This window comes from Pezoporus occidentalis, unplaced genomic scaffold (assembly GCF_034315485.1).
Source record: "Pezoporus occidentalis ecotype Australia unplaced genomic scaffold, CSIRO_AGI_Poc_V1 ctg15, whole genome shotgun sequence".
Taxonomy (NCBI): domain Eukaryota; kingdom Metazoa; phylum Chordata; class Aves; order Psittaciformes; family Psittacidae; genus Pezoporus; species Pezoporus occidentalis.
The window spans coordinates 487,141-513,808 of NW_026913316.1; the positions used below are offsets into that span (position 1 = coordinate 487,141).

Below are 26,668 nucleotides of genomic sequence, written 5' to 3' on the forward strand. Positions count from 1 at the left end.
CTTGTCTATAAGGATCCTCAAAATAATCTCAGGTATCTATTTAGCCATAGCTATCAGCAATGGAACAAGTTAGAGCTAACTGCCTACGCTTTCAACCTCTCCTCACAGCCACATAATTTTCAACTGGACGCTCCCCCTTAAAACATTAAGCACGGGGCTCTAAACTGGACCCAGGTCTCTAGTAAGACCAACTCAGTAAGAGCTATTTCTTTACTGATCTTAATTCCAGCACCCCCAGTAAATAGCAAGAGTGAATTAAGATTCACTTCTTTGCAGTAACACCATTGTCTGTTCCTTTAGTTCATGATCGATTGACGTGAACATACTTGCTGCTGTATTAACACCAGCTGATTGCTTTTTAAAATATGTTTATTTGCTTCTTCCTTCTTATGGGTAGCACATCTACCTTAGTCTATTTCATCTTGTGGACACTGGAGTGCTTCTTATAAGCTGAAAATAGCCTGAACTCATTTTGCCTTTTCAGTCTTTTCTCAAGTTGGTGGCATCCAGATATTATGTCTAAAGATTCCCTTGTGGATTCACTACAATCAAACATCCTCCTAGCCTCACAAGGATCATCAGCTGTGCATTCCCTGAACTTCAAGAACATCACAAATCCATGATTTGCTTGAACTATGGTTATTCAGAAGTACCAAAAACTTGACTGTATACATTTTACCTACTCTACTGCCCTGTGTCTATTCACCTCGTCTATTAGGGATGGTCAGACAGTTGATGGATTTTACCGTTTAACTGGTTTTTATTTATTTTTACTGAAAGCCCTACCTGAGTGATCTATTAGTTTAACAAAAACAAAACAACCGAACAGCGACAACACAAAACCCCACAAAAGAGACATGTCTCCCCCTAGTAGTAAGCTAGCTTACTGCTGTTCACCATTCACCACAGTCTTCTGTGAAAATCTGCACTTCAGTGTGATCTGGGGAAGACTACACAATTCACAACTTGTGGCCCTGCTCTCATTGGCTGAGGTCTCAGAGGACCCAGGGCAGTCTAAAACTTACATGGTGCTTAAGTCTATCTCAAGCAACAACTGTATGGGGTTACAAAACCATATATATTTAAAATGCTTTTGTTTCCCTTGTGTCCCAGCAGGCGTGTGGAAAACGGCAGTAAAAAAAGTGGTCAAACACAGAACCAGTCTCTCTCACTCTTGCATACAAGACTGATTAGTTGTATAGTCATGGGTACTTTGTTTTTGCAGTTCAAAAACTTGAGAGATACTTTTTGTATCTGCAGCTCTTGTGATGCCTTATTTGCAAGTTTCTCCCTTAAAAGGTACTAAACACTTGTTTAGAGAAGTGAAGCACTGGTTTAGTCATACAAAGAGGAACTTCAAACTGAAACTGAGTATTGCTCAACTCAAATAAATCTCAAGACTTGGCAACAGCAATTTACTGTTGCTGAACATAGGCCTTTTAAATTGTACCGGAAATCCATCCTCATCTTTAGAGAACCATTGTGAGTTTATTTTTCCCCACAGCTAGGGACCACGGGATCTACTTACCCTATAAGGACACAGTACTGACAGTTATCACTGCACAGCCTTTTAAATTCAGTAAATGCAGGTCGCATACTTACAGCTGCATATGTGAACTATCTTTCAGACAAACAGCCTTTTTAACCACATCAATCTGTGTGTTAAGCAATGGCAACCACACGTATGTCCATCTTCAATGCACATCACTGCACCTATCCAGATTTTCTCTGGGACAGTTTCATTGCAATCAGAACCAGTTTGTGATTAAACGTAAGACTTTCATGAATTTATTCCTGTTACTTTGAAGTGCAACCACATGAGCTTATCACATACTGAATACACAAGATTCCTAGACATACCGCTTGCTAATGAAACTGCTGAAAGTACAGTTAAATCTCTTCCCCAGATGTATTTTTCACCTTTGTTTTACAACATTTGGTTTAAACTTCCAACTACTTTGTGCTGTAATACCAAAAAATCAGATTCTAAAAATGTGGGAAAGCCATTACAAGAAAAACAAGACACATTCAGCAAATCCTCTTTGTCCTAGATGTAATGAACTCCTGCTCATGACAGGAACTAAGCAGCTTTCACAACAGTTTACATCCAGGTGGCTCATTTTAGGCTAGAAGACTAGATTAAAACTTTGGCATCTCACCCAAAGGCCGTCACTCTTTCTCACCCCAGTTTGACATAAGCAGCTGCAGACATTGTCCTCCTGCACCTTTCAGAAAGCTAAGCTACTTCTCAGGAAGGAAGGGGAGATGGGAGAGCCAGCTATTGACAGAGGGTAGCACCTGCTGTGAAGGGAGCATGTGCCCTGCGGCAACCACAATGAGTTGGGAAAAGCAGCTGCAACTTCAGTTATCAGGGTTAAGCTGTGAGCAAGCGCAAGAGGTTGCATTTAGCTGCTTGGGCAGCATTTATCCTTCGAACAGCCTTTCCCCACCTAAAGTGAGCCTAAGGAAACTGCCTAGAAAACAAGTTCTATTAGAGTCCAATTAAGGCCACAATGAGAGGCTTTCAAAATCCCCTACATATAATAAACCTTTACATATAGTTGCTGCCATTCCCTCCTCTACCCCATTCCATTGAATAAATCTGCATGGTTGCAGATGGGTTAAAAGTTAAATTCCATCTCTAGTGTTACAGCATTCACATAAGAGATCTTAAATCAACTCTGATTACTGAAAAGTTATACTGACAGGGAACAATGAATGATAATACTGTAAGCACAGAGTGTAAGTGAAGAGAGGCCAAGGAAAAGCTGAAAATGCAGGAGTTAAGATTGCTTGACATTTTTCCAGTTAAAAGCTAATGAAAAATAAGGCCTGTCGAAATGCAAATTAGTTCACATGATTTTTTTAACGTCACATTCAGCTTAATCTTTACCCCTAACCTACAAGTGAAGCTTTTGCCATTTAACCAGATAAAACCTAGAGAACCTGAACACTGCTTAAATCAAAATCAGGGTTTGGGTTTTGGGTCGGTTTGGCTTTGGCAGGATTTGTTTGTTTTGTGGGTATTTTTGTTTGTTTGGGTTTTGTTTTGTTGTTGTTTTTGGGTTGGTTGGTTTTACAAGGGCCTGCAGAGACAGGACAAGAGAGAATGGCTTTAAGCTGAACAAGGGTACATTTAGATTAGGTTTTAGGAAAAACTTTTCACTATAAGGGTGGTGAGACACTGGAACAGGCTGCCTGAAGAAGCTGTGGCTGCCCCATCCCTGGCAGTGTTCAAGGCCAGGTTGGATGGGGCTTTGAGCAACCTGGTCTAGTGGAAGGTGTCCTGGCCCGTGGCAGGGGGCTGGAACTGGATGATCGTTAATGTCCCTTCCAAACCTAACCGTTCTGTAACTGATCATTTTGAATTTGTATTTTCATATCCTCTGCCAAGGAACCACTGTTTGAAGGGACTATGATACAGAAACACATAGAAAAACTGAAGCTTGTTTTTCTCCTTTTGAATAATTGGACTGCTTAATTTGCCCAATTTAAGCTGCTCCTTGCATACTTCAGGAAAGCATTACACAGGCTGAGAAAAAGTCCTCTGTAATTAATGCCTTTGACTATTACAGGCAAAACAGAGATTAACAGCAAAAAGAGCCAAAACAGACCAGGAGGGGTTATGCTACATTGCTCAAGTGCTTCCTACTGTTGATAGCATCTGAACAGTATGGGAAGTATGGAGAAGGGGAGGCGGGAGGGGGGGCAGAAATAGTCAATTCAATTTGAAGAAGAGAGGACAACAGTAACTAATACCAGGACAGGCTGACAGAAGAATTTAACCTTTAGAGCAGAAGCCCAAGAATTGCCTGGGAGGCTATCCAAAATTTTAAGTTCCAAAAGTCATGTCAATGACATCTACTGTCCTTCTGTGAGTTTGTCTGCTCTGCTTCATATGCAGAGCAAAGAGCAATTACAAGAAGGTACTCCATAGAGGACCAATTCCTCATGCCTGTGAAGAGAAGGCACCTATAACTTTCTAATGGGCAAAGCTACCTTCATATATTACATTACGTAACTTCATTACACTGTTCCCCAACATTTGCTTTACTCTTTTCAAAAGATTCATAATAGTTTTCTTCTTTTAAACTTCTTCAAACACAGATGAGTTGCAAAAGAAAATATGAAAAGAAAAAGAACTTGTGTTTTCTATTGCTCTAATTCTAGATGCCTTACTCATCCTTGCATTATTTCAGCAAGACATGTAACCTAGGTAAGATTACTTTGCCAGTCTCTCTTTCCACAATTAACAGTTCTATCCTACAAAAATACCCTCTTGCAAGAGCTGATTGTTTTGACCATACTTTAATTCAATTCCAATCTTTGGACTGCCAAGGAAGTTAATTTCTAACAAGACTGGTAGCGTTTTTCCTTCATTGAGCTGACAGCCAGGGACTGGATTTAGGCCCAGACTCCCAAAGTTATTTAAACACCTTCAATCCTCCTAGTGAAAAGGACATAAAATGTACTTGAGAATTTAGTCCCCATGTTCAAACAGAAATTCATGAAAGTCAAAATAAGCAGCTTCCACTGCCAGTTAAAATCCAAATTTTTTAACTGCAGCCTACTGATAGCTCACACTAAGATGATATTTAACAAAAAAAAAGTTTGTTTTCATTCTACTGTGGCAGAAATGAGAAATGTGTCTTCTTAAAAATATGGAAAACTATCAGACCAAATTCAGCTGTTGATCACTATTCAGAACTTTCTGTACGAGTTGCAATCTATTCAGAAGATCCCGAGAGCTATTTCTTTCCATATGGAGCGATAAAATTCCAAATTACATACAATTCTCTGAAATTTCCTACAAGACTCAAAGCAGTACTTAAATACACATCCCAGTTTCTAGAAGTTGGGACACATAACAGAGTTGCTGAGGTTGTGTTGAATATCTCCAGCTGTCAGAATAATTTTGTTGCTTGCTCACAGTACTTCTGTACTTGGATACCATTTATTGCCCTCCTATGTATTTTATAATCTGCTCAAACTTGCACTACTTGTAATAGAAAGAACTACTTAAGTGAACAATTTATGAATTCACCCTTAACATAGAGCAAATAGGCAATACATCAATGCTGTGAAGTGAGGCGTTTCTTACCATACAGTTCATGGCAAAGTGATTGTGCTGTGTCTGAAGCTCCATTGCATGGGGATGACTGGTTCCGATCTCAGTGTAGCTGTTCAGGAACAGACCTTTGTTGTGTGTAATCCAGTCAAACATCTACAACAAAATATTGGGGGGGGGGGGGGAGTGAAGAGGACGAATCAATCACTAATTTGTTATGATAAAAATCATAGACAATGTGAGAAATCTGTGAACACGTAAGACAGAAAGAGTCTAAGGCCATGAAAAAAAACAGTGCTCTTTCTACTGTAAGTTACATTTTAACCACAACATTGCTGAAATCTGACTGTTCTGACCAAATATCTGAGGCTGTTAAGTCTTTAATATAGGTGTTTATCTCAACAAGCTACACTAAATTCATAATCATAAAGGCATAAACTTCATTACTACAAAGAAGTCATAGTAAACAAACAGGCTTGGAGCACAGCCCTGAGTTACCAAGCTTATATGTTCTCTAGTGTCAGCATTTCTTGATGTCAGCAGCTTAGTTATTTACAATGGAAATGGCAAATCATGGAAATTAAATATAAATTCATTCTTGCTGATCAAGTATTTCAGCAGCAAGTTTCATATTTTTAGTTCATAACTTTACAGCAGATTTGATAACAGCTTTTTTATTGCTGAACAAATTTCAAAAACTATACTTGAGCACAGAGTTACACATTACCTTCTTCCAGATAGATTTGAGATTAAGTAAAAAGTAACTTAATATTCGAGCAAACTTTAGGAAAGACCTTATCTGACAATGACAATCAAGAGAGGTACACAAGTATGTTAACAGTGGCACTGGAAGATAAAGTTTTCAAAGACCCAGCGACACAGAAAAAGTCTACGTTTAACACAACCTCCCCACAGCCTCCACAATGGTCTTGAAATTTTTCTGTGTTTCAGTTCCAAAGACCTTCCTACTCTCTGGATAATCTGAGAAAGACTGTTTAGGAAAAAAATGGTAGCAGTAAGCAGTAAGTACTCATGTAAAGATTTTTTTTAAAGTACACTGGCTAACAGAGCAGTATTATTGAATCCATTATTCCACCCAGGTATGACAGATCAAATTACAAGTAGAACACAATATGGTAAGGACTGTAAACCAAATAAAAGTTTTAATATCTCAGGACAACTGATCACATACTCCTAAAATTACCAATTTCTTATCTAGACTGCAGTGAAGATGTGTTAAAACATTATTCAAGCCAGATAACTGGTCCTACTCATGACCACATTTCTCTAGGTAGCCTGATTTTACTGCCTTCTGTTACTTACATGACAATTCCAATCAGATTCCCTTCCATCTTGCCCCTTTTTTTGCCTCTCTCCTGAACTATGAGAGCCCTCAGTGATATCACAGTATCACAGTATCACAGTATGCTGGAGATTGGAAGGGACCTCAAAAGATCATCTAGTCCAATCCCCCTGCCAGAGCAGGAACACCTAGATAACGTTACACAGGAATGTGTCCAGGCGGGCTTTGAATGTCTCCAGGGTAGGAGACTCCACAACCTCCCTGGGCAGCCTGTTCCAGTGTTCCGTCACCCTCACTGAGAAGAAGTTCCTTCTCAAGTTTAAGTGGAACCTCTTGTGTTCCAGTTTGCACCCATTACCCCTTGTCCTATCATTGTTTGCCACTGAGTAGAGCCTGGCTCCATCCTCGTGACACTCCCCCTTTATATATTTATAGACACTTATAAGGTCACCCCTCAGTCTCCTCTTCTCTAAACTATAAAGACCCAGCTCCCTCAGTCTTTCCTCATAAGGGAGATGCTCCACTCCCTTAATCATCTTCGTTGCCCTGCGCTGGACTCTCTCCAGCAGCTCCCTGTCCTTCTTGAACTGAGGGGCCCAGAACTGGACACAATATTCCAGATGGGGTCTCACCAGGGCAGAGTAGAGGGGAAGGAGGACCTCTCTCGACCTACTAACCACCGCCCTTCTAATACATCCCAGGATGCCATTGGCCTTCTTAGCCACAAGGGCACAGTGTTGGCTCATGGTCATCCTGTCGTCCACTAGGACCCCCAGGTCCCTCTCCCCTACACTGCTCTCTAACAGGTCGTTTCCCAACCTATACTGGAACCTGGGGTTGTTCCTGCCCAGATGCAGGACTCTACACTTTCCCTTGTTATATTTCATCCCGTTATTCCCTGCCCAACTCTCCAGCCTGTCCAGGTCTCGCTGGATGGCAGCACAGCCTTCTGGCGTGTCAGCCACTCCTCCCAGCTTAGTGTCATCAGCAAACTTGCTGATAGTACACTCAATTCCCTCATCTAAATCATTGATGAATATATTAAATAATACCGGTCCCAGTACTGACCCTTGAGGCACTCCACTAGTTACAGGCCTCCAACTAGACTCAGCCCCATAGACTACAACTCTCTGGCTTCTCTCCTTCAGCCAGTTCGCAGTCCACCTCACTACCTGGTCATCCAGTCCACACTTCCTCAATTTAGCCGTGAGGATGCTGTGGGAGACTGTGTCAAAGGCTTTGCTGAAGTCAAGGTAGACCACATCCACCGCTCTGCCATCATCCATCCACCGTGTTATTTCCTCATAAAAGGCTAAGAGATTGGTCAAACATGATTTCCCCCTGGTGAAGCCATGTTGACTGCCCCTCATAACCCTCTTATCCTTGATATGCTTTAAGATGGCACCAAGGACAAGGTGTTCCATCACTTTCCCAGGGATGGAGGTGAGGCTGACCTGTCTATAGTTACCCGGGTCCTCCTTCTTGCCCTTTTTGAAGACCGGAGTGACATTTGCCTTCCTCCAGTCCTCAGGCACCTCTCCCGTTTCCCAGGACTTGGTAAAGATGATGGCGAGTGGTCTAGCAATGACTTCCGCCAGTTCCCTCAGCACCCGCGGGTGCATCCCATCTGGACCCATGGATTTATGGACGTCCAGATTGCTCAACTGATCTCTAACCCATTCCTCATCGACTAAGGCAAGTCGCTCCGTCGACCTGACTTCATCTAAGGTCTCAGGGGTATAGGGCTCTTCAGGACTGCCTGCAGCAGAGTAGACAGAGACAAAGAAGGCATTCAGTAACTCTGCCATCTCTGCATCTTCTGTCACCAGGGCACCCATCCCGTTCATCAGTGGGCCTACATTGCCTCTGGTGTTAGTTTTGTCTGCCATGTACTTGAAAAAGCTCTTTTTGCTGTCCTTGACCCTTCTTGCCAGGTTTAATTCTAAGGAAGCCTTAGTCCTCCTAGCTGCCTTCCTACATCCCCTAGCAGCAGCCTTATATTCCTCCCAAGTGGCCAGCCCCTCCTTCCATGACCTGTAAACTCTCCTCTTCCACTTGAGCATACCCAGCAATTCCCTATTTAGCCACACAGGTCTCTTGGCCCTCTTCCTTGACTTCCTACGTGTCGGGATGCTCCGATCTTGAGCATGGAAAAAGCAGTCCTTGAATGTCAACCAACTATCTTGGGCCCCTTTTCCTTCAAGCAGCCTTGCCCATGGGATTTCCCCTAGCAATTGCTTGAAAAGGCCAAAGTTTGCCCTGCTAAAGTCCAGGGTTGCAATTCTACTTGGTATTCTACTAGTCCTACCACACAAGATCCTGAACTTCACCATCTCGTGGTCGCTGCAACCAAGGCAGCCCTCTACCCTTACTGCTTCAACCAGACCCTCCTTGTTAGTGAGGATGAGATCCAGCAGCGCTCCTCTCCTGGTCGGCTCATCCACCATTTGCAGGAGGAAGTTATCATCCACACACTGGAGGAACCTCCTGGACTGCGGCTGGGTTGCCGAGTGGTCCTTCCAGCAAACATCAGGGAAGTTAAAATCCCCCATGACGACCACGGCCTGTGACTGTGAGGCCTCTCTCAGCTGCCTGTAGAAGGCCTCGTCAACTTCCTCACCCTGATCTGGGGGTCTGTAACAGACACCTACAACAGTATCGCCCCTGCCAGCCTGCCCCTTAATTCTCACCCACAGACTCTCAACTCGCTCATCATCTGTCCCCAGACAGAACTCGGTGCATTGTAGTTCCTCCCGCACATAAAGAGCAACCCCACCACCCTTCCTGGCTGGCCTGTCTTTCCTAAAAAGGACATAGCCCTCCATGACTATATTCCAGTCATGTGAGCTGTCCCACCAAGTCTCTGTAATTGCCACCAGATCATAGTCTCCTGACTTAACACAGGTTTCCAACTCCTCCTGTTTATTTCCCATGCTGCGCGCATTGGTGTACAGACATTCCAGGGAGCGAGCTGAGCACACCGATTTCACCCTAGGATTATAGGAGGCCTCCCAGTCTTCATTAATTCTGGAGCGCTGCCCCACTGGGGCAAGCCCAGCAACAACCCCATCCCCCTTCGAATCTAGTTTAAAGCTCTCCAAATGAGCCCTGCTAATTCGTGCCCCAGTATCCTTTTGCCTCTGTGAGACAAACCTTTCTCACTTGACATTGTCCAGACTGGTGCCCTATAAAACCAGCCATTATCAAAGAATCCAAAGATATGGTTTAGTGGTGGTCTCGGCAGTCCTGGGGTAATGGTCTTTTCCAACCTAGTTGATTCTATGAACCATCTCAAATTTTTGGGGGCAAAGAGTTGTGAAAGTCCTCCAAAATGACCATGTTTATTTCTTCCAACCCAATAACTCCCCCCCCCCCCCAGTCAGTCTAAGCTACATAGACAACTTTTAGGTGAGTAAATGGAAGAACACAGCTTTCGATACAATGTAAGCACCATCAAAATATTTTTTGTTCATGCTGAAATAAAGAATACTGTAAATAAGTGGCTGGAAGGTTGCTAAAAAGCATTTTGGGCCTGAAAGAGCAACATCTTGTCATTTTCTAAACTAACTCTAAATTCACTTGAGCAGATTTTTTTCAATGCTTTACACACCCCTACTATTTTCAGCTATACCCCTTCAGTAAACACTTACTTTAAAAAATTATTTCTTTTTTTTAAACACAGCAGAAAACATTGACAGTATTGTAAAGAAAATCCCTGAGCAGAAATGGTAAGGGAAAGACCAGGGATGAAAAGACAGGAAGAAGAAAGATAAAGCAGTATGATATACGTGTGCTCTGCTTTTACTCTTCCCCATGCCTCTGCTTATGAGCACTGCTGGAGAGCAGGATACTGGTTTAACACAGACCTTTGGTCTCATGCAGTTCAGGCATTCTTACATAAAGCACAGAGAAATCTGGCAAAGACCATACTTATCACTTCACTGCATAGTCCAGCTACTTCTTATTCCAGAGAAAATCTCCCCACCCTTCCCTAAAGCTATCTGTTCCATGGTAACAATGTTAATAATGTGATTGTAAATATTTTCTAGATGAAAACAGATCTTATTTGAGCTCATCTATAAGTGAGGAAGCCTTACGCATTTCCTCTTCAAATTCCATGACAGTCAAGGACTTTCTCATGTGAAGGGACAGGTTAGCCCAAAACATTCTGAGATCACTCAATCCCCTGTTAATGACATATGCACTGTCAAAAGAGATCCATCAGTTTTTAGCCTGGGACTTTAAATCCTTCATCAATGAAGCAGTTTCCTATGTCAGCCTCTTCAGACTTTGTCACAACTCCCTGTCACTCAGATCTCAAGGGTCACTCAAAAGGCGACCAATGTTATCTTTAGTCATCTATAAAGCATACAGCATTCATCTACACTGGATGCATGCAGAAGTACCTGTCTGTAACAAAATCTTACCAAAGAAAAAGCTTCTAAGTCACTACCACTTAAAATTGGCGAGAATGGTGTTCTTTACAGCTTAGAATTACTACCTCATCCCCTTTGCTCCAGAAGACTAACAGTCACTTCTCAGTCAAGAAATCCTTTATTTCTCATTTAAAAGGTTAGTGATTATAGATAAAAATTACTATTTGCAGTTATCCTTGGTAGTTCTTTCAAGTCCATCAAGCAGTGTCCATTTATACTCCCCTCCCCCAACTCCTTACCTTTTCAGCATCCTGCTCAAACAGCCTGAGCTGAAAACATTGGTCCAATTTCAATTTCCGCACATGCCACATCTGATGCAGATGCTGCCGTGTTGAGTGCAGCCTGTCCAGCATAGTGGATACTTTGGGTAAAAGGTTCTGTAAGTCTGCATTCCCTGACCCAGAGTTCTTTTTGGGAAAGCTATCACTGCTCTGTATCCGCTGGAGCAGCTTTTGTCCTTCCACATCAAGGTCCTCAATAGGCGCCTTAATGACTTTCTTTTTTAATTGTGAATGCTCCTCTATCATATTGCGAGCACCTTCCAGGTCCTGAGGCATTTCCTTTTTTGACAGTATATCTTGTAGTTCCTCCAGTCTGGACAGCATATGGGTTGCATTGCTAATATAGTCCTCAAAGGCAACTCTGATTTCAATCCACTCCTCATGGTTGTACTCCAAACAGCCATCGAATTCTGGGGTTAGCTGAGAAGGATCAACTACTTTGGTAAGGCCTTCCAGAGATACCATATTTGTCTAAAAAATAAAAATGAAAGTCTGAAAAATATGCTGTTACTGAAATTAATATCAAACTTTATTTCAAGTTTCTGTTTTACTCTTTTCAAGAGCTGATAATTTTGCTCCTGAGGTTCACACGATAACTTCTCACAGACTTCTGAAGTATTAATTCTGACCAGCCTCATGTCTTGCAGGCATTTCCACAAATTAGAGAAATATTTTCCTTCTTTCTTACATCACTACATTTAAGGAGAAAACAGCAATCACTCTTTTGACTTCTGTTTTTATTAAGTTTTGACTTATGTATTGTAAAACAGCAGGAGGATAACAGCAAGGTTCAGTTGGCTGCTTTCCTCTGGATGCTGTTGTGATTACCATAGTGCAGACCAAGACAACAAACATGAAACCTAACTTTTTACCATTAGGGATAAAACTCTTATTCCATCTTTCTCACACTCAGAAAAGGAATATAAATGACAACATGCACAACTACCCAGCCTAGTTACATGAAGAAAAATCACATTCCCTCTAGCATCACTGGCCTATGTACCCCTCCTCTCACCTAGAACATAATTTAGCTGAGAGTTTTCAAGGTGCTGATTAGTAGTGAGCAAACATAAAACCATGGAATAAATGTAATTTTGTATACCATAGGGGAAAATACCTCAAACTCAAACTTAGAGCTGCCAAAGTTAGTCCTCTGTTTCTGCCAGAAATTGTCTGGCTTGATTATCAGTGCAACATGAATACAACACGGAAAGGATTCCTGTAAAATCTTCAGCAGAGGCTTTATGGAGTCCCATTTTGACCCGCGCATATCTACAATGACGGTGAATCCTCGTTTACATACTTCCTCGCTGCAGAAGAAAGAAGAAAAGGTTATCAACCAAGTGTTACAACTTCAAACACAGCACTTGACTGCACCACACTGCCTAATAAACATGGTCTTCTCAGCTACACCCTAGGGTCTCACAGCTGACTAGCTGAGATGTACAACAGATCTCAGGTACCTATCAGGAAGCTTCTCTCATCCCCCTGCCAAATTCCTTGTGGGTGATAGCTTCACACCTGTTACTGATTTGATAATCTTTGTCTCCTTTTTCATTTTAGTTGTTTATATTAACAATGATTCATCTTCCAGTCTTGTTTCTCCTTCACCTTACACATTAAACACAATTTACTGAAGCAGCAACATATAATTCATTTACAATTGACTCTTCAGAATACACTCATTTTACTGATGACCAATATTCACGCTTTTAATGACTGAGGGGGATCCTCTAAAAGACAGAAGATGGCATACTGTTCTTACCTACCACTTCTGCAACTTTTTTAAACTGTCTCCAATATAGTCCATTACTACCTGAGAGTTAAAGAGTCTGTGGAGGGGAAAAAAACATTACTGACAATTCCTTCTGTAACTGGATTAATTTGTGGAAGGTTAATGGATAAGAAAGTATTTTATGGCTGTGAAGAAAACCGCATCAATCTGTTACTGCACATTCGCGCTCAATTTTGCTGTCCAAAAGTCAACAGACCTTATACCCAAATTCTCTGGCAACTTTTGGGGAATGGCAGATTTAATTTCTTTTCATCAATACCTTTAGTACACCTAGTGCTTGCTGCTGATCAAAAGTGGCAATCACCACCAACACCAGAAATTTTTGTTCTGTTTCAGTGGAATTTGCTACGTGATTTTCTTAAGATGGAAAGGAAAGTAATTCAAAACCAATGCATCATAGCCAATGGACTACCAAAAGGGCCTGAATGTCCATTGTTTGAGTGCATGAGTCATTTTCAGGGATGTGACTAATATAAATGCAACTGTGGAGTCCGCATGGTGAGGTTTTCAGAGTGTCCAAGATGCTGGAGGCTTCACTGCCATACTTTACACAATCTCATTGGCCACACTATAAGAAACATGAGTTATGAGTGACACAGGAAAGCAGAAAAGCTTCCAAAAGAAGTGATAATACAGATTATTTAGAAGAGGATTTCTTTTCAAGCTAAAAAAAAAAAAAAAAACTGAAAAAAAAACTAGAAAACACTAAACAAACAGAAAACTCCAAAACAACAACAAAAAACTACCACCATTCTAAAAAAAAGAAAAAAAAAGAAAAAAAAGGAGTTTATCAAGATAAATGTTGGCTGTCCCACCTGCCACAGGAATGCCAGAAATGGCAGCTGACTAGCTTGGAATACATTTAGACTACAACATAAGATTTGCTCAACATGGTGAAAATGTTTTCTTACAGCCTCACAGGATTAAAGGACAAAAACAACTACCGTTTTAAAGATACACCCATTACTGAAGGCTGCATGCTATTACATGAGTGCTGCTCAGCCCACCCCTATCCGACCATGCAAACTGAGCATTGAATGAGGAGTGCTTGCCACTAGTTCACATGGTACATACACCTACTGGGATATAGAAAGTGGACTGGCCCCTCATTATGTGGTACAATGTAGATGTGTCCTCCCATCATGTGGCTCCATCATCTGACAAAAGATGAATCCCTTTTGGCCAAGGATCACAAAAAAAGTTCTAGGAGGCTTCAGTCAGCCGAGGTCACCTGTTAGGTAAACCTGAACTACGTTAATACCTGGTCCACTCAACATTGGTGACTTAAGTTTACCAATATTTTTAAACCACATAAATTGTTAAATTAGTAAAATTGTGAGACTGAAATCACCTTAAGTGTTCAGATCTCTTGCCAAACAACTCAATACCTGTGAATCTTCAGCCATGTAGAGTAACAGTACTGCAATAGCTATTGATCAAAATAATTAACAGGCTAAACGTTTGGGGCTATTTGTGCCAGTTGGGCCTTCTTATTTAGCAAGATGTGCACGATCAGTCCCTAAAATATGACCTGTATGAAAACAAGGCTTGCTTTTAATAAAGCTCCCTTTATTCAAAAGCTTTGCCATGCTAGCAGAGATATAAAGCCTGCACTAACTTTCTTTCCATTTTAAATCTATTGATGCTAAACTAACATACATCTTTTTGCCAAAGGACCACTCTACTTTGCCAGATTATCTCTTGAAAACTTTCTTGGGCATATTTGTTATTTACATCTCAAACGTTCAAATGTGAAGTCAAATTACTTTAGAAATAAAAATCTCAAGCCTAAGTACTAAACACTCCTACACATCAAAGTGAAATAAAGTCTAGAATAATATAATTACCAACAATTGCTCTTATGGCTATACACACCATCAACAAGGAGTTACTTTAATGAAAACACTTTTGTCAATCTGAAACTGACCTCTGATTACATCAGGTGCAAAGGAGACTGCCTATAAATTAACACATCACAGAAACACAGAAGATACTGCATTCAGGGATGTTGTCTAAGAACAACCTTTTTTACATATATATATAAATACATAACTTGTTTAAAAATATATATATATAACTTTATATGGGAGTGTATATATACACACTCTCTAGCACTGGACTTGACTTATTTTGCTTATTTATTTAAATAGCACATTGTAATTCATAGCTTAAATTGTTGATAATGCAATGATACCAGTATTTTCAGTGATCTCTCCACAGGTTTATCAGAAACTTGTACAAGCAACTTTACACATACCTCTTCTGATTATTCTTGTGCTGCACCAGGACACTGTAACTTACCTAATACAAAAAAAGTTGGGAATCTTGTGCTGACCTCACCCCATACAAGACATACTGTGAATGATCACCAGCATGTTTCTAAATATTGACGTACTGAAAGCCTTTGAGTTGTATGCGCAGTCTTCAGTACAGAAGACTGAACAGATTCAGTCTTCTAGATCGTGGATGTACTGCAACATAATCCATTTATTTTATTTACATCTTCAGAGCTTATCAGACCATCACTTACCTAGGAATACATGCTAGGTATGAAATTAGTCTTCTAAGGTCTTCTTGCCGTATTCTATCATGGTTACTACGAGCTGGAAAGGTTAGAATGGGACCTCCACGCTTATCTCTGCCACCTGAAAAATTGAACACGTTAAAAGACCCCACAGCATAACACCATTCTTGTTTGCTAATCTAATCTTTGGAATGCTTTTGGAAAACCTTAGTCCTACACTGTATCATTATAAGTATTCACTTAAAGAAGTGATATCAAGTTAAATACCAGTACTGTCACTTAAGAGACCATCTTAAAATTGAATTTTGGGAGTATCAACCAGCATAATATTGTCACAATTCTGACAATGAGGAAGTATCTGTCAGATAAAAAACTAAACAAAGAATAGCACAGCATTACACTTATATATTACAGTTACATTCAAGTTTGACTGGCAGCATGACATCTCCAGCAATGGTGCTTTGTTATACATTTAACTTTTGAATCAGCAATTGTACAAATTAAATTTAAATTCAAAGTTACATTACTTTGTAGGCAAGTATTTAGAGGATACTCAGCACCCACCACAACTAATGCAGCAGCCCAGACAGAGCTCCCACCCGGGCGTCCAGCTACAGGCTGTACCCTGCTCTGATGCCAGTACAGCAACAGGGAGCACAACTCTGGGACACGCGCCTAGGTAGAGGAGCTTCTCTGCTTTGTGACAGAGCTCCAGGAGAAGGGGAGAAGGCCAAGGAGCATCAGGGAGCCCAAGAGAGACTACTGGAATGGCACCCTACCATCCTGGGGCAGGCCCCACAGGCAGACAGGACGCACAATACGGAGGATTCCCCATCCTTTCTCTGCCTGTCTGAAGGGATGGGGGATGATGGTGACAAGTTCCTGCCCAGAGCAGAAGGGGCATCTCCTCTATGACTGCCCCACCTGCCCAGGTGGCTCTTGCATGACAGGTGTGTGCCTTCGCAAGTAGAACTGAACAGTAATGAGGACCACAAAGTAAAAAAACACAGGTCATGGTCACAGAAGACTCCCTCCTGAAGGGAACAGAAAGCCCCCTCTGCAGACCAGACTCACTTCCTAGGGAAGTGTGCTGCCTCTCCCTGGGGCTCAGGTTAAAGATGTGAGGAGAAAGCTTCCTACTCTGGTACAGCCCTCAGATTATTACCCATTATTGATCTTCCAGTTAGGCAGCAACAAAGTTGTAACACGAAGTCTGAGGGCAATCAAGACAGACTTCAGGGCCTTGGGATGAGTGGCTAAAGGAGCACAAGCATTGTTCTCTTCTATCCTCCCAGTTACAGGGAATAATGAGGAAAGAAGCAGGAAGCGCCATGTGATCAATACCTGGCTGAGCCAGCTGTCACCAGCCAGTTGATAAGGAAATTTTTTCTCATAAGGAAAAGCTTCTTCACCTAAAAGGATTGTCAAGCATTGGAACAGGCTGCCCAGGGAAGTAGTGGAGTCACCATCCCTGGAGGTGTTTAGAAGTTGTGTAGTCATGGTGCTTAGGGATATGACAATGCTGGCTTAACAACTGGACTTGATGATCTTTTAAAAAGATCTCTAAAAAGACAAAAGTCTTTTCCAACCTAAATGATTCTATGATTAACTTCATTACTAGCACAGAGGTCGGGCATATAGTATTTCACACCAAATGGTATACTAGATGAGTAAATGGATACTATTTGAGCATTTAATTTCTAATTTTTATACTGTTTTGATGTGCAGATTCTGAATTGTCAGTTATAGTTTTTAATTTTGTTACCAATGCAGGGAATTCTGAATCCACTTAATATGTAACGCAGAAAACCTGGCTTTGAGCAGTTCCACTCAAATGTATTTGCCTCATTCATTAAACTGCACAGAACCCTTCAACTGCGCTACTGTTTAACTTGGTGTAGCTGAACAGTAAAATGCTATTTTATATCCAATACCTTCTAGTGACCACAAAATGTTACTATCACTAAATGCTGAAGTCAAGTCGTAGGCTATCTTTATCAACACCTGTATTATAATACTCACACATTCTTACAAGCTGAAAAGAGGAACATGAGAATAAAAACAACTGAGTTGTCCCATTCTAAATGGAGAGAGGCAAGTCTGATCTTGACCATCCTGTCCCAATTGCCAAGCAGAGAGCTTTCATTATTTATACATAGCAAGTGACAGGATAAAAAGAAGACAGAAGCCACAAGACCCAGCACTGAGATTCCAACAGCCCAGGCCTCTGCTCAGCTCCAGAATGATCAATGGGCTCCAAAGCTACCAAGCTTAGCTGGAAGTCTGCTGCAGCCCTTTACACTGTCCTCAGCGCGCTTCAGGTCATCAGCTACAGATCTTAAAAATTTACGTTTTGACTGGTAAATGCTACTGTTTCCAACCCCCCAGGAAAAAGTGCTTGATAGCTCAGGGTGGAAATTCTTCCTTAAAAAGCAGGAGCTAGCAATAGCAGGGAAAAGCATGATCTGAATTGTCTACAACACTAAGCATTTCAAACAAATGCCTTGTTACATGCGGTCAACTCGGATCAGTCTCCAGGCCTTTTCCTAACAGAAACTCCTATATCATGCGATTTCCAAACATGGCACAGGAAAGAAACCCATATTCTTTATGTCATTTTGGATGCCACTTCAGCTGGCTCCCAGTTCCACATGCACCACAGACAAAACCAATTCCTAAAGTACGGCGCTTAAATTTCTGATAAATTATATACTGAAATTTCTGTACACTGGAGACAAAGTCTTTTGCACAAATTTCAGGGCAGGTCTAGATGAGTAATGAAGAAATCAACACAGCCTTCATTTTTGGTGAAAAGAATTTCACTATCCAGTGTTAAATCAGACAACAAAATTGTAAATATTGAGTAAATAAGTCCCTAAGACCTGTTGTGGTTTTTTTTAATCAGCTATGCTGAAAGCTTTTTTAAGTCTTTTTCAATAAATAACTCATTTCCTTTGTTCCTGATACTCCTTTGTCATACACAAACATACACAAAAGCAACAACGTATGAGGCATCAGGTGGGAATTTTCTGTCTCACAATACTTTATCCAACACAATCCCCTATTTGTCCTGGTTTAACAAAAACATATGAAGCTACTACTGCCATTAGTAAGACTTCCAGTTTTACTTCTTTCTTTTTCTGTAACCCCCCCCACCCCCCCCAGAATACTGAGATACTCTATTTATGCCAAGATGTGTCATATGCACAGCTGATCAACTCACATGAGTCATCAAACATGAATCACTTCTGTCTAGTGCACATCACTAACACCAGTCTTGTCAATGGTCTCCAAACAGTACCAAAATCCAACAGGACAAGTAGTGCATTTTTTTCAGCAACTGCCTTTCTACCTAGTTTCAAAGGGCTTCAGTAAAGCTAAACAGTGGGATGTTTGAAAAGCAGGATAACTTTTCAAGATGTGTTCCCTCATATGAAACCAAGATAATTGCAGCTTGCAAGAAAATGCTCTCCTCATATAAGTATGTGTAGAGATGTCAGAGTATCTGTACTTCAACAGACTCCAGTTTTAACTTAATAAAATAAAAAACACTTAATAAAAAAAATTGCATCCAAGATTCTATTCATACTTCATGGTTATATGAAGGCAAACCTTCATCAGCACTACAATTCATAAGTTCCTATACTACCAGGGAAATTTGCTCTGGACAGTCTGTTATATCACTCATTACAGTTGTCAGGACCTTTAAAAAAAAAAAATAAATCTTTTTTTCCTTTTCACCTCTGCTTGACTCAGCAGAATGGACAGGATGAAGTACTGTGAACCACACACTGTACTTGTAAGCATAAGCATCTATGCACAGCGAATCTCTAAGGAGTGGAATTGCAGGGATCATTTTGTTTGTTTTAATATTTACAGATAAGAGCTTTATTTTTGGAGTTCTTGACAAATTATTTCATAAAAAAACCCTTTCAAGTATGAGCCTGTCCTCTAAATTATCTGACACTAATAATATGGCAAAGAGAATTGTGTTTAATCCCAATATATTTGGAAGTACTTACTTCAGAAAGTCACAAAAAATGCAGTTCACAAGAATAAGCACCTCAAGCCATCATTTCATCAAGTTACGTTACTTAGCAAGTAACTTAGCAAAAATATGTTGCTATATTCATTCATCTAAACCTTATTTTTAAATCCTCTGCTATTCCTCGTTAAGCAACCCACTTTAAGGTATACGCTGGAGATAGCTAAAACTAGATGGTAACTCATTTCACCATGAAGATAGTAAATATGTTTAGAAGATATGCAATGAAATTTGACTTCCGTGACAGAGATATTTCTCCAGTGCTTCAGATAGGCCAGTAACAAAGCCTGTAAGCAGAAATAAGAGAAGGAATACGACTACGATATGGCAGATTGTTCTACATTGTTCTAAACAATGTTGTTGGATATGCAGGGAGGACAGAACATGACCAGGACAACAAGAAGCAGTATGTTCAACATTCAACAAGATACTTACCTTCTTTATTACATGTCTTTTCACAATGCTCATGTTATGTTTGGGATAGCCAAATGGAATAGGTGCTACCCTAGCCATCCATGACATTTGTAATGATATATAAAAGTACTTAAAATACCATTTTACATGCGACTAGCAACGGACATGCATTCCACAACACAAGAAAATAACAGTACCTGAAAGGTATGCAACTTTTTCCTTTAGAATTGGCAATACTTCCATAGCCTTCATTTCATCATTTTTGCGAAACCCTGAAAAAAAGGAAAAGACAAGATAATTAGTCAGAAATTCAGACAAGGCCAGCTTCTACATTTAATGAACGTATTGTAAAATATTTACCTTTGGAATATAATCTGAGTTTTATGATTACAGGAATCAAGGTAATGTTATGATAAAAGGTTGAAAAAAGTAAACTAAGCTTTTAAAATATATTAATGAACAAGTCATTGCTTTGACTAGCTACGATAAATTGCATGGTCTGTTAGAAAACCTTAGTAAAAAAACAGAATACTGGAATTAGCCTTTTCAATCAGTAAATAAAAACTAACAGTTGCGTTCTGTTGCTTTTAATTCCACTTTTACTTTATATTCCAGCAGAGACAAGCAGTATCAAGCTAATAACAGCAGGTACCTTTAGAACAATTACCAGTCAAAAAACTCCAACCCAAAACCCAGCAAAACAAGACACAACCAAAACCCCCTAAAATTTCCAGGCCTCCCAAAAAAACACTGCACAAAAACACCTACAAAAAATCCCCAACAATATTTACATGCAACTTTCCTCATGTCACTTTTATAAGCAGAACTGGGAGATAAGGCTCTCAACTGTGTCTTTTCTGCTGCCTGACCAGAGCAGCATTTTGTAACAGAGAGCACATTTTGTCATGTTAACTCTAGATACTCATGGAGTTTGAAAGGGTCCCCAAGGTGAGTGATTACAATCAGTCTTGCAAAGCAGCACACCACCAGCTTGCCCCTCCTCCCTACTTCCATTACATTTCTGTGGCCAGATTCTAAACTTCTGCCTTCCTTAATAAGTAAGATTTAGGGTGCATTTTATATTCCTTACATTCCATATTAACCTGTACATTAGTCCCTTTGGGGCCCATCTTGTTCATACTGCAAAAATTGGGTGGTTATGTACCCACACTTCAACTAATTTTATGGTCCTTCCCACTCTCTCTGAATTCATGTGGGGTTTCTTTTTAAATCTCATTTCTGAGCACAGTACTTCTTTTGGGGTAAGAGGGAAGTGCTCACTTCTCTATCACTGTTGAAGCCCAGAAGGGCTGTTTAGTAAGACAGCCCAAATAGCTTGCTACGAAACAGTCACTGTGCTCCTTAAAAGCAACAGTGAGCTATTTAGAAGGTAGAATAAGCCTCTTAAGTATTTATAGTTTCAGGGAAATCTTGCAAGACCAAGCTCTTGTGTGTAAGTGGCAGTCTCATCTAAAATACATTGTTCCTCCTCTGTGCCTCTAAAGACGGCAGCAGAAGCTGCCACTGATGCCCAGCAGGGAGGTCACCATTTCTCTTCCTCCTCAAAAATACCCAAACGTTTCACACCCTTTTGTCTCAGGCTCTGAGCTTGAAGAAAAGAGCTGTGCACTTCACAGCTAAAACCTCAAGGTGTCATCAAGTAATATAAGCAAGATTAATATATTTAACTTATATCACAGGTTTTCTATTCCAGCCAGCAATACTGAGACTTCTGTGCCACTATAATACCTAGTTATGGGCACTACCCTTCAAAACAGACCCAAGACACCTAAAACAGAGTACTCAAGAGACAAAAACGGCCAGGTGTTTACATGTCATGAGCTATGAGGAAGGACTAAACCAAACGATACTGTTTAGTCTAGAAGCCCTCAAAACACAGTCTAATGGTGGCAAAAGGAAGCTGGTTAGAATTACAGTGAGAGGTTTACTTTAGGCAGTAGAAGTTTTGCAAAGGAGAAAACTGTGAAGCAGCACACAGGAATGCCTGTGGAAGATTACGGATTATCCATGGCTAGGGATTTTTTAAAAATGCACTTAGACAAGTATCTGTCTGCAATAGGTGCCTCCAGTTCACTGTAACTGAAGTGTTTGCCCAGGACATTGTCTCAGCACACACAGATAGCAAAAAAAAAACAAATCAACAAATCATACAACCATAGAATAGTTAGGGTTGGAAAGGACCTTAAGATCATCTAGTTCCAAACCCCCTGCCATGGGCAGGGACACATCACACTAAACCATATCACCCAAGGCCTCCTCCAACCTGGCCTTGAACACTGCCAGGGATGGAGCATTCACAACCTCCCTGGGCAACCTATTCCAGTGCCTCACCACCCTAACCAGAAAGAATTTCCTCCTTATATCCAACCTAAATTTTCCCTGTTTAAGTTTTAACCAGTTACCCCTTGTCCTATCACTACAGTCCATAATGAAGAGTCCATCCCCAGCTTCCCTATAGCTCCCCTTTAGATACTGGAAGGCTGCTATGAGATCTCCATGCAGCCTTCTCTTCTCCAGGCTGAACAACCCCAACCTTCTCAGCCTGTCTTCACACAGGAGGTGATCCAGTCCCCTGATCATCCTCATGGGCATCCTCTGGACTTGTTCCAACAGTTCCACGTCCTTTTTATGTTGAGGACACCAGAACTGCACATAATACTCCAGGTGAGGTCTCAGAAGAGCAGAGTAGAGGGGCAGGATCACCTCCTTCGACCTGCTGGTCACGCTCCTTTTGATGCAGCCCAGGATACAGTTGGCTTTCTGGGCTGCAAGCACACACTGAAGCCGGCTCATCTTCATTTTCTCATCGACCAACACCCCCAAGTCCTTCTCTGCAGGGCTGCTCTGAATCTCTTCTCAGCTCAACCTCTAGCTGTGCCTGGGATTGCTCTGACCCAGGTGTAGGACCTTGCGCTTGGCAAGGTTAAACTTCATCAGGTTGGCATCAGCCCACCTTACAAGCGTGTCGAGGTCCCTCTGGATGGCATTCCTTCCCTCTAGCGTATCAACCGAACCACACAGCTTGGTGTCATCGGCAAACTTGCTGAGGGCACACTCAATCCCACTGTCCCTGTCAGCGACGAAGATGTTGAACAAGATCGGCCCCAACACCGATCCCTGAGGAACACCACTCGTTACAGAATATCTGCAGTCGGTACATGAACCTTTTCTGGGCTATAGATAATTCCATCTATTGCACTGATAAGAGTTAAAATTATATTTAATCTGTAGATGCCAAAAACACTAGAGTGTGCATAAAACTGTATGCAGTTTGTGAAAAAAAACTGTGGCCTTTGAAATTAATAGCCAAGTTTAGCTGTCTTTTGTGATGATGCTTTTGATGATGTAATCCATATCAAGGTGTTGAACAAGACTGGTCCCAACACCAAACCCTGAGGGACACCACTCATTACTGGTCTCCAGCTGGACATTGAGCCATTGACAACAACTCTCTGTGTGCGGCCATCCAGCCAGTTCTTTATCCACTGAGTGGTTCATCCATCAAATTGATGTCTCTCCAACTTAGAGACAAGGATGCCGTGTAGGACAGTGCTGAACGCTTTGCACAAGTCCAGGTAGATGACATCAACTGCTCTACCCCTGTCCATCAGTTCCGTAGCCCTATCACAGAAGGCCAGCAAATTGGTCAGGCAGGATTTCCCCTTAGTGAAGCCATGCTGGCTGTCACCAAGAACCTTGTTGATTTTCATGGGCCTTAGCATGCCTTCCAGGAGAATCTGCTCCAAGATTTTGCCAGGCATAGAGGTGAGACTGACTGGTCTATAAGTCCCTGGGTCATCCATTTTACCCTTTTTGAAAATAGGGGTTATATTTCCCTTTTTCCAGTCATTAGGAACTTCACCTGACTGCCATGATTTTTCAAATGTGAAAATCATCTTCCAGCCACTGATCAATTTCCTGCTTTTCCATGAATACCATAAAGCAAAACCAAACGCAAAATTAGATACCTGTTCTCAGAAGGGTTGACCAGGAAAACTGGTTCCTTGGGTAAGCATGCTGCATGAAGCATTTCTACACGATAGACAGTATTTTGCAATTACACAGCAACTCCAGACTGACCAAACTGTGGAGGCACATAGGTATTTCTTAGGCAGGAATCTAAGATACCTCAAAGGAATGCCTTGTATTATTCCTTCCTTTGGAGTACTGACTGTGAGTTACCAACCTTTTACTTAAACTGCCTACAGTTTTGTTCCTACTAGGTTTTCATTTAGTACAGGCTAAAGCTTAAAATAAGACTTCAACAAAAACCCTGGACTTAAAGAACTCATCTCAGAAGATAGCAAATACCTTTTTCCATCTTGAAATACTTGGGCTTTAGTTCTCTACACATTTAGGCACATATAGGCACATTTCCAGAGTTAAACTTTTTTTAACATGCTTTGAGCCACCCTAAGCTTAATACCAATTTAGCATGCTTAGCTTTCATATCAACCATGGCAACTCCTTTTCTTTACAGTAAATTTAGAGGTAGAAAACACTTTCTCCTCACCTAAAGAGCATGCAGAAACTAGTGCTGTTCTTTGCTGTCTATTTTAGCACAAAATTACCCAAGACACTGGGGTTACCACAACTTGCTTGCTCAGATTTCTAAGCCTTTAAACTATTTCACCTCAGATGATGCACAGTAGCGGTACATTTTACTTTGCCTGTGGCATATAAAAAGCAAGAAGCTTTTAGCTAACATTTCTTTGACTATTAAGGGGCTGCTCAAGGTAAACACCCTAGCAAATACGTTAGGGCTTGGCTCGTGTTCTGGATCTGCATATCCTTCAGGCTGTCTGCCTCGGATTATCATATTCCTGTTGCTCTAAACAGTCAATTTTCATTCCAGTTCTGCAGTGTTAAAGCATAACTGAAAAGACTGTGGGGATTACAGCTGATGAAAGAATGCTAGGGAGCAGAGAGGGTGAATACAGCAAGAAACAGAGCTCCAACAGAGCAATAATAACACAAGAAGCAGCAATAAAGCAGGTTTTAAGGGCTTGGGGTGGGTCCTCCCCTCCCTTTTTAAAGCCTTTCCACCACGGAACATTTGCTACTATGAGGATTTCATTAAAAAAAAAAAAAAAAGAAAATTAAAAGGCATTTGCCGCACTCAAATGAAATGCCATAAATATCTGCACCAATCTCTCCCTACACAGCTCCCAGCCTCCGCGCCAGCCGGCTGCATCACATGTTCCTGAGGGTGATGTCATCCTTTCCCGGCCGGCCGGCTGCAGCTCCTGCGCCGCGGTGCTGCGGCAGTGCCCCAGCCCGGCACCCACCTCGCCGGCAGCAACGGAGCCAGCAGAGGTGCCGGTGGCAGACCCGCTCCCGGCGGGGTGGGCTCAGTGGAGGATCACAACCCAAGCCTGCACTTGGCTAGCACGGACTTCAAGTGGGCTTTCATTCCTTTTCAAAGAGATGCGTGTGCATGTATGGCACGTATTTGTGCTGCTCCTTTCACTATCCACGTCACCTAATAAAGCCTTTTTATTTGAAAAACGTGGGGGTTAATAATAAATCCTACACTAGTATCTTTTAAAGACAATTTCAGTCTTAACCAGGAAAACCACCCTTGGTATTTTCAATACCTATTAAAGGAATACTAATTTTACAGTTTCACATTGTTAATAGGTAGTATATGCCTTTCTATTGTCTCATACATCATAGACACTTTTCCCTAACTACCAGTCAAGAGGAAAGAACATCACGTTATGCTAATTAATATTCAACTTCAGTAGGTTAAGTAACACCTAAGTAGTCCATTTCAATTTAAGAGAGCTTCCCCCTGCCCCATGAAGCTTTCAGGATTACACAATCCCCCGAGTTATATACAGCCTTCTACTAGCAGTCTGTTATTACAGAGTAGCTACTGAAATGTTCTGTCACATGACTAAAGATCTTTAAAACATGCAAACAAGAAAGAAACAAAGAAAGCTACCTAAATTTTTCATACAGATATCTGCACTGCAAAACAAGGAAGTCTTTCCCACAAACACACCACCTCCTCTTTGCCCCCACACCTTCAGAGCCAGAAGACACCATCAGCAAGTCAAATTTAAAAATTACATTGTCTGTATTAACCCTTTTTCTCATGCTGTACAAAACTAACATTTTGCTGCAATGTATTAAGTTATCCAGGTTAAAAGACCCAAGAAAAGAAGCATTCCTGGGTACAGGTATTGCCCCTAGGTGGTTTCCGAGGCCCTTTATCCAAACTGCCAGGAGAGCCCCCCTCTCAGTTGGGCTGCAAGTGTTTGTCACATCCCAGCATGAAGACCTGGCTGCAGAGCTGCATGTCCATCTGCCCTGGAGGACAAGCGTAACCCAGTATAAGGGGCCTCCTTTTGCCTGGAAATCAGAGCATTCCTTTACTTCTAGTGCTCCCCTGGCTATCCAACTTGCTGAAACTTCCCATGGACACTGAAATATGGTAAACACGTCACCTTTACAGCAGGAACAGAAACTTGATACCCTGTATGGTAGTCCATGCATCCAAGGCAAATGAAATTAGTCCAGGGCTGAGGCATCCTTCAGGCACAGGAAACAAGGTAACTTTGTTAATCATTTTGCACTGCAATGATCAGTAACTAGTCTGCTCATTCTGTGTGGCTGACAAAATTGCCTTAAACATATCTTTTAAGTTAATAACTCGATTACACAACTGTGATACAGAACATTATAAATGGCTTCCCCAAAGATGCACTGCTACATCAGGAACATAGAACTCTGCTACTTTGAAAGTATTTTCAGTAATATGCATTGTTCATTTATA

At 41.3% G+C, this 26,668-nt stretch overlaps 1 protein-coding gene across 3 annotated transcripts in view; it reads right to left on the minus strand.

The window, feature by feature from the left end:
- Positions 1–26,668, minus strand: part of TRIO (trio Rho guanine nucleotide exchange factor) — a 241,931-nt gene that overhangs the window by 150,751 nt on the left and 64,512 nt on the right. For all 3 annotated transcript variants that reach the window (XM_062610805.1, XM_062610806.1, XM_062610807.1), the window contains exons 2-6: positions 20,064–20,138; positions 15,414–15,528; positions 12,206–12,398; positions 11,047–11,559; positions 5,102–5,224 (exon numbers count right to left, since the gene is read on the minus strand). In XM_062610805.1, the coding sequence (XP_062466789.1) occupies positions 5,102–5,224; positions 11,047–11,559; positions 12,206–12,398; positions 15,414–15,528; positions 20,064–20,138 (1,019 nt within the window). The remainder of the gene's footprint in view (positions 1–5,101; positions 5,225–11,046; positions 11,560–12,205; positions 12,399–15,413; positions 15,529–20,063; positions 20,139–26,668) is intronic.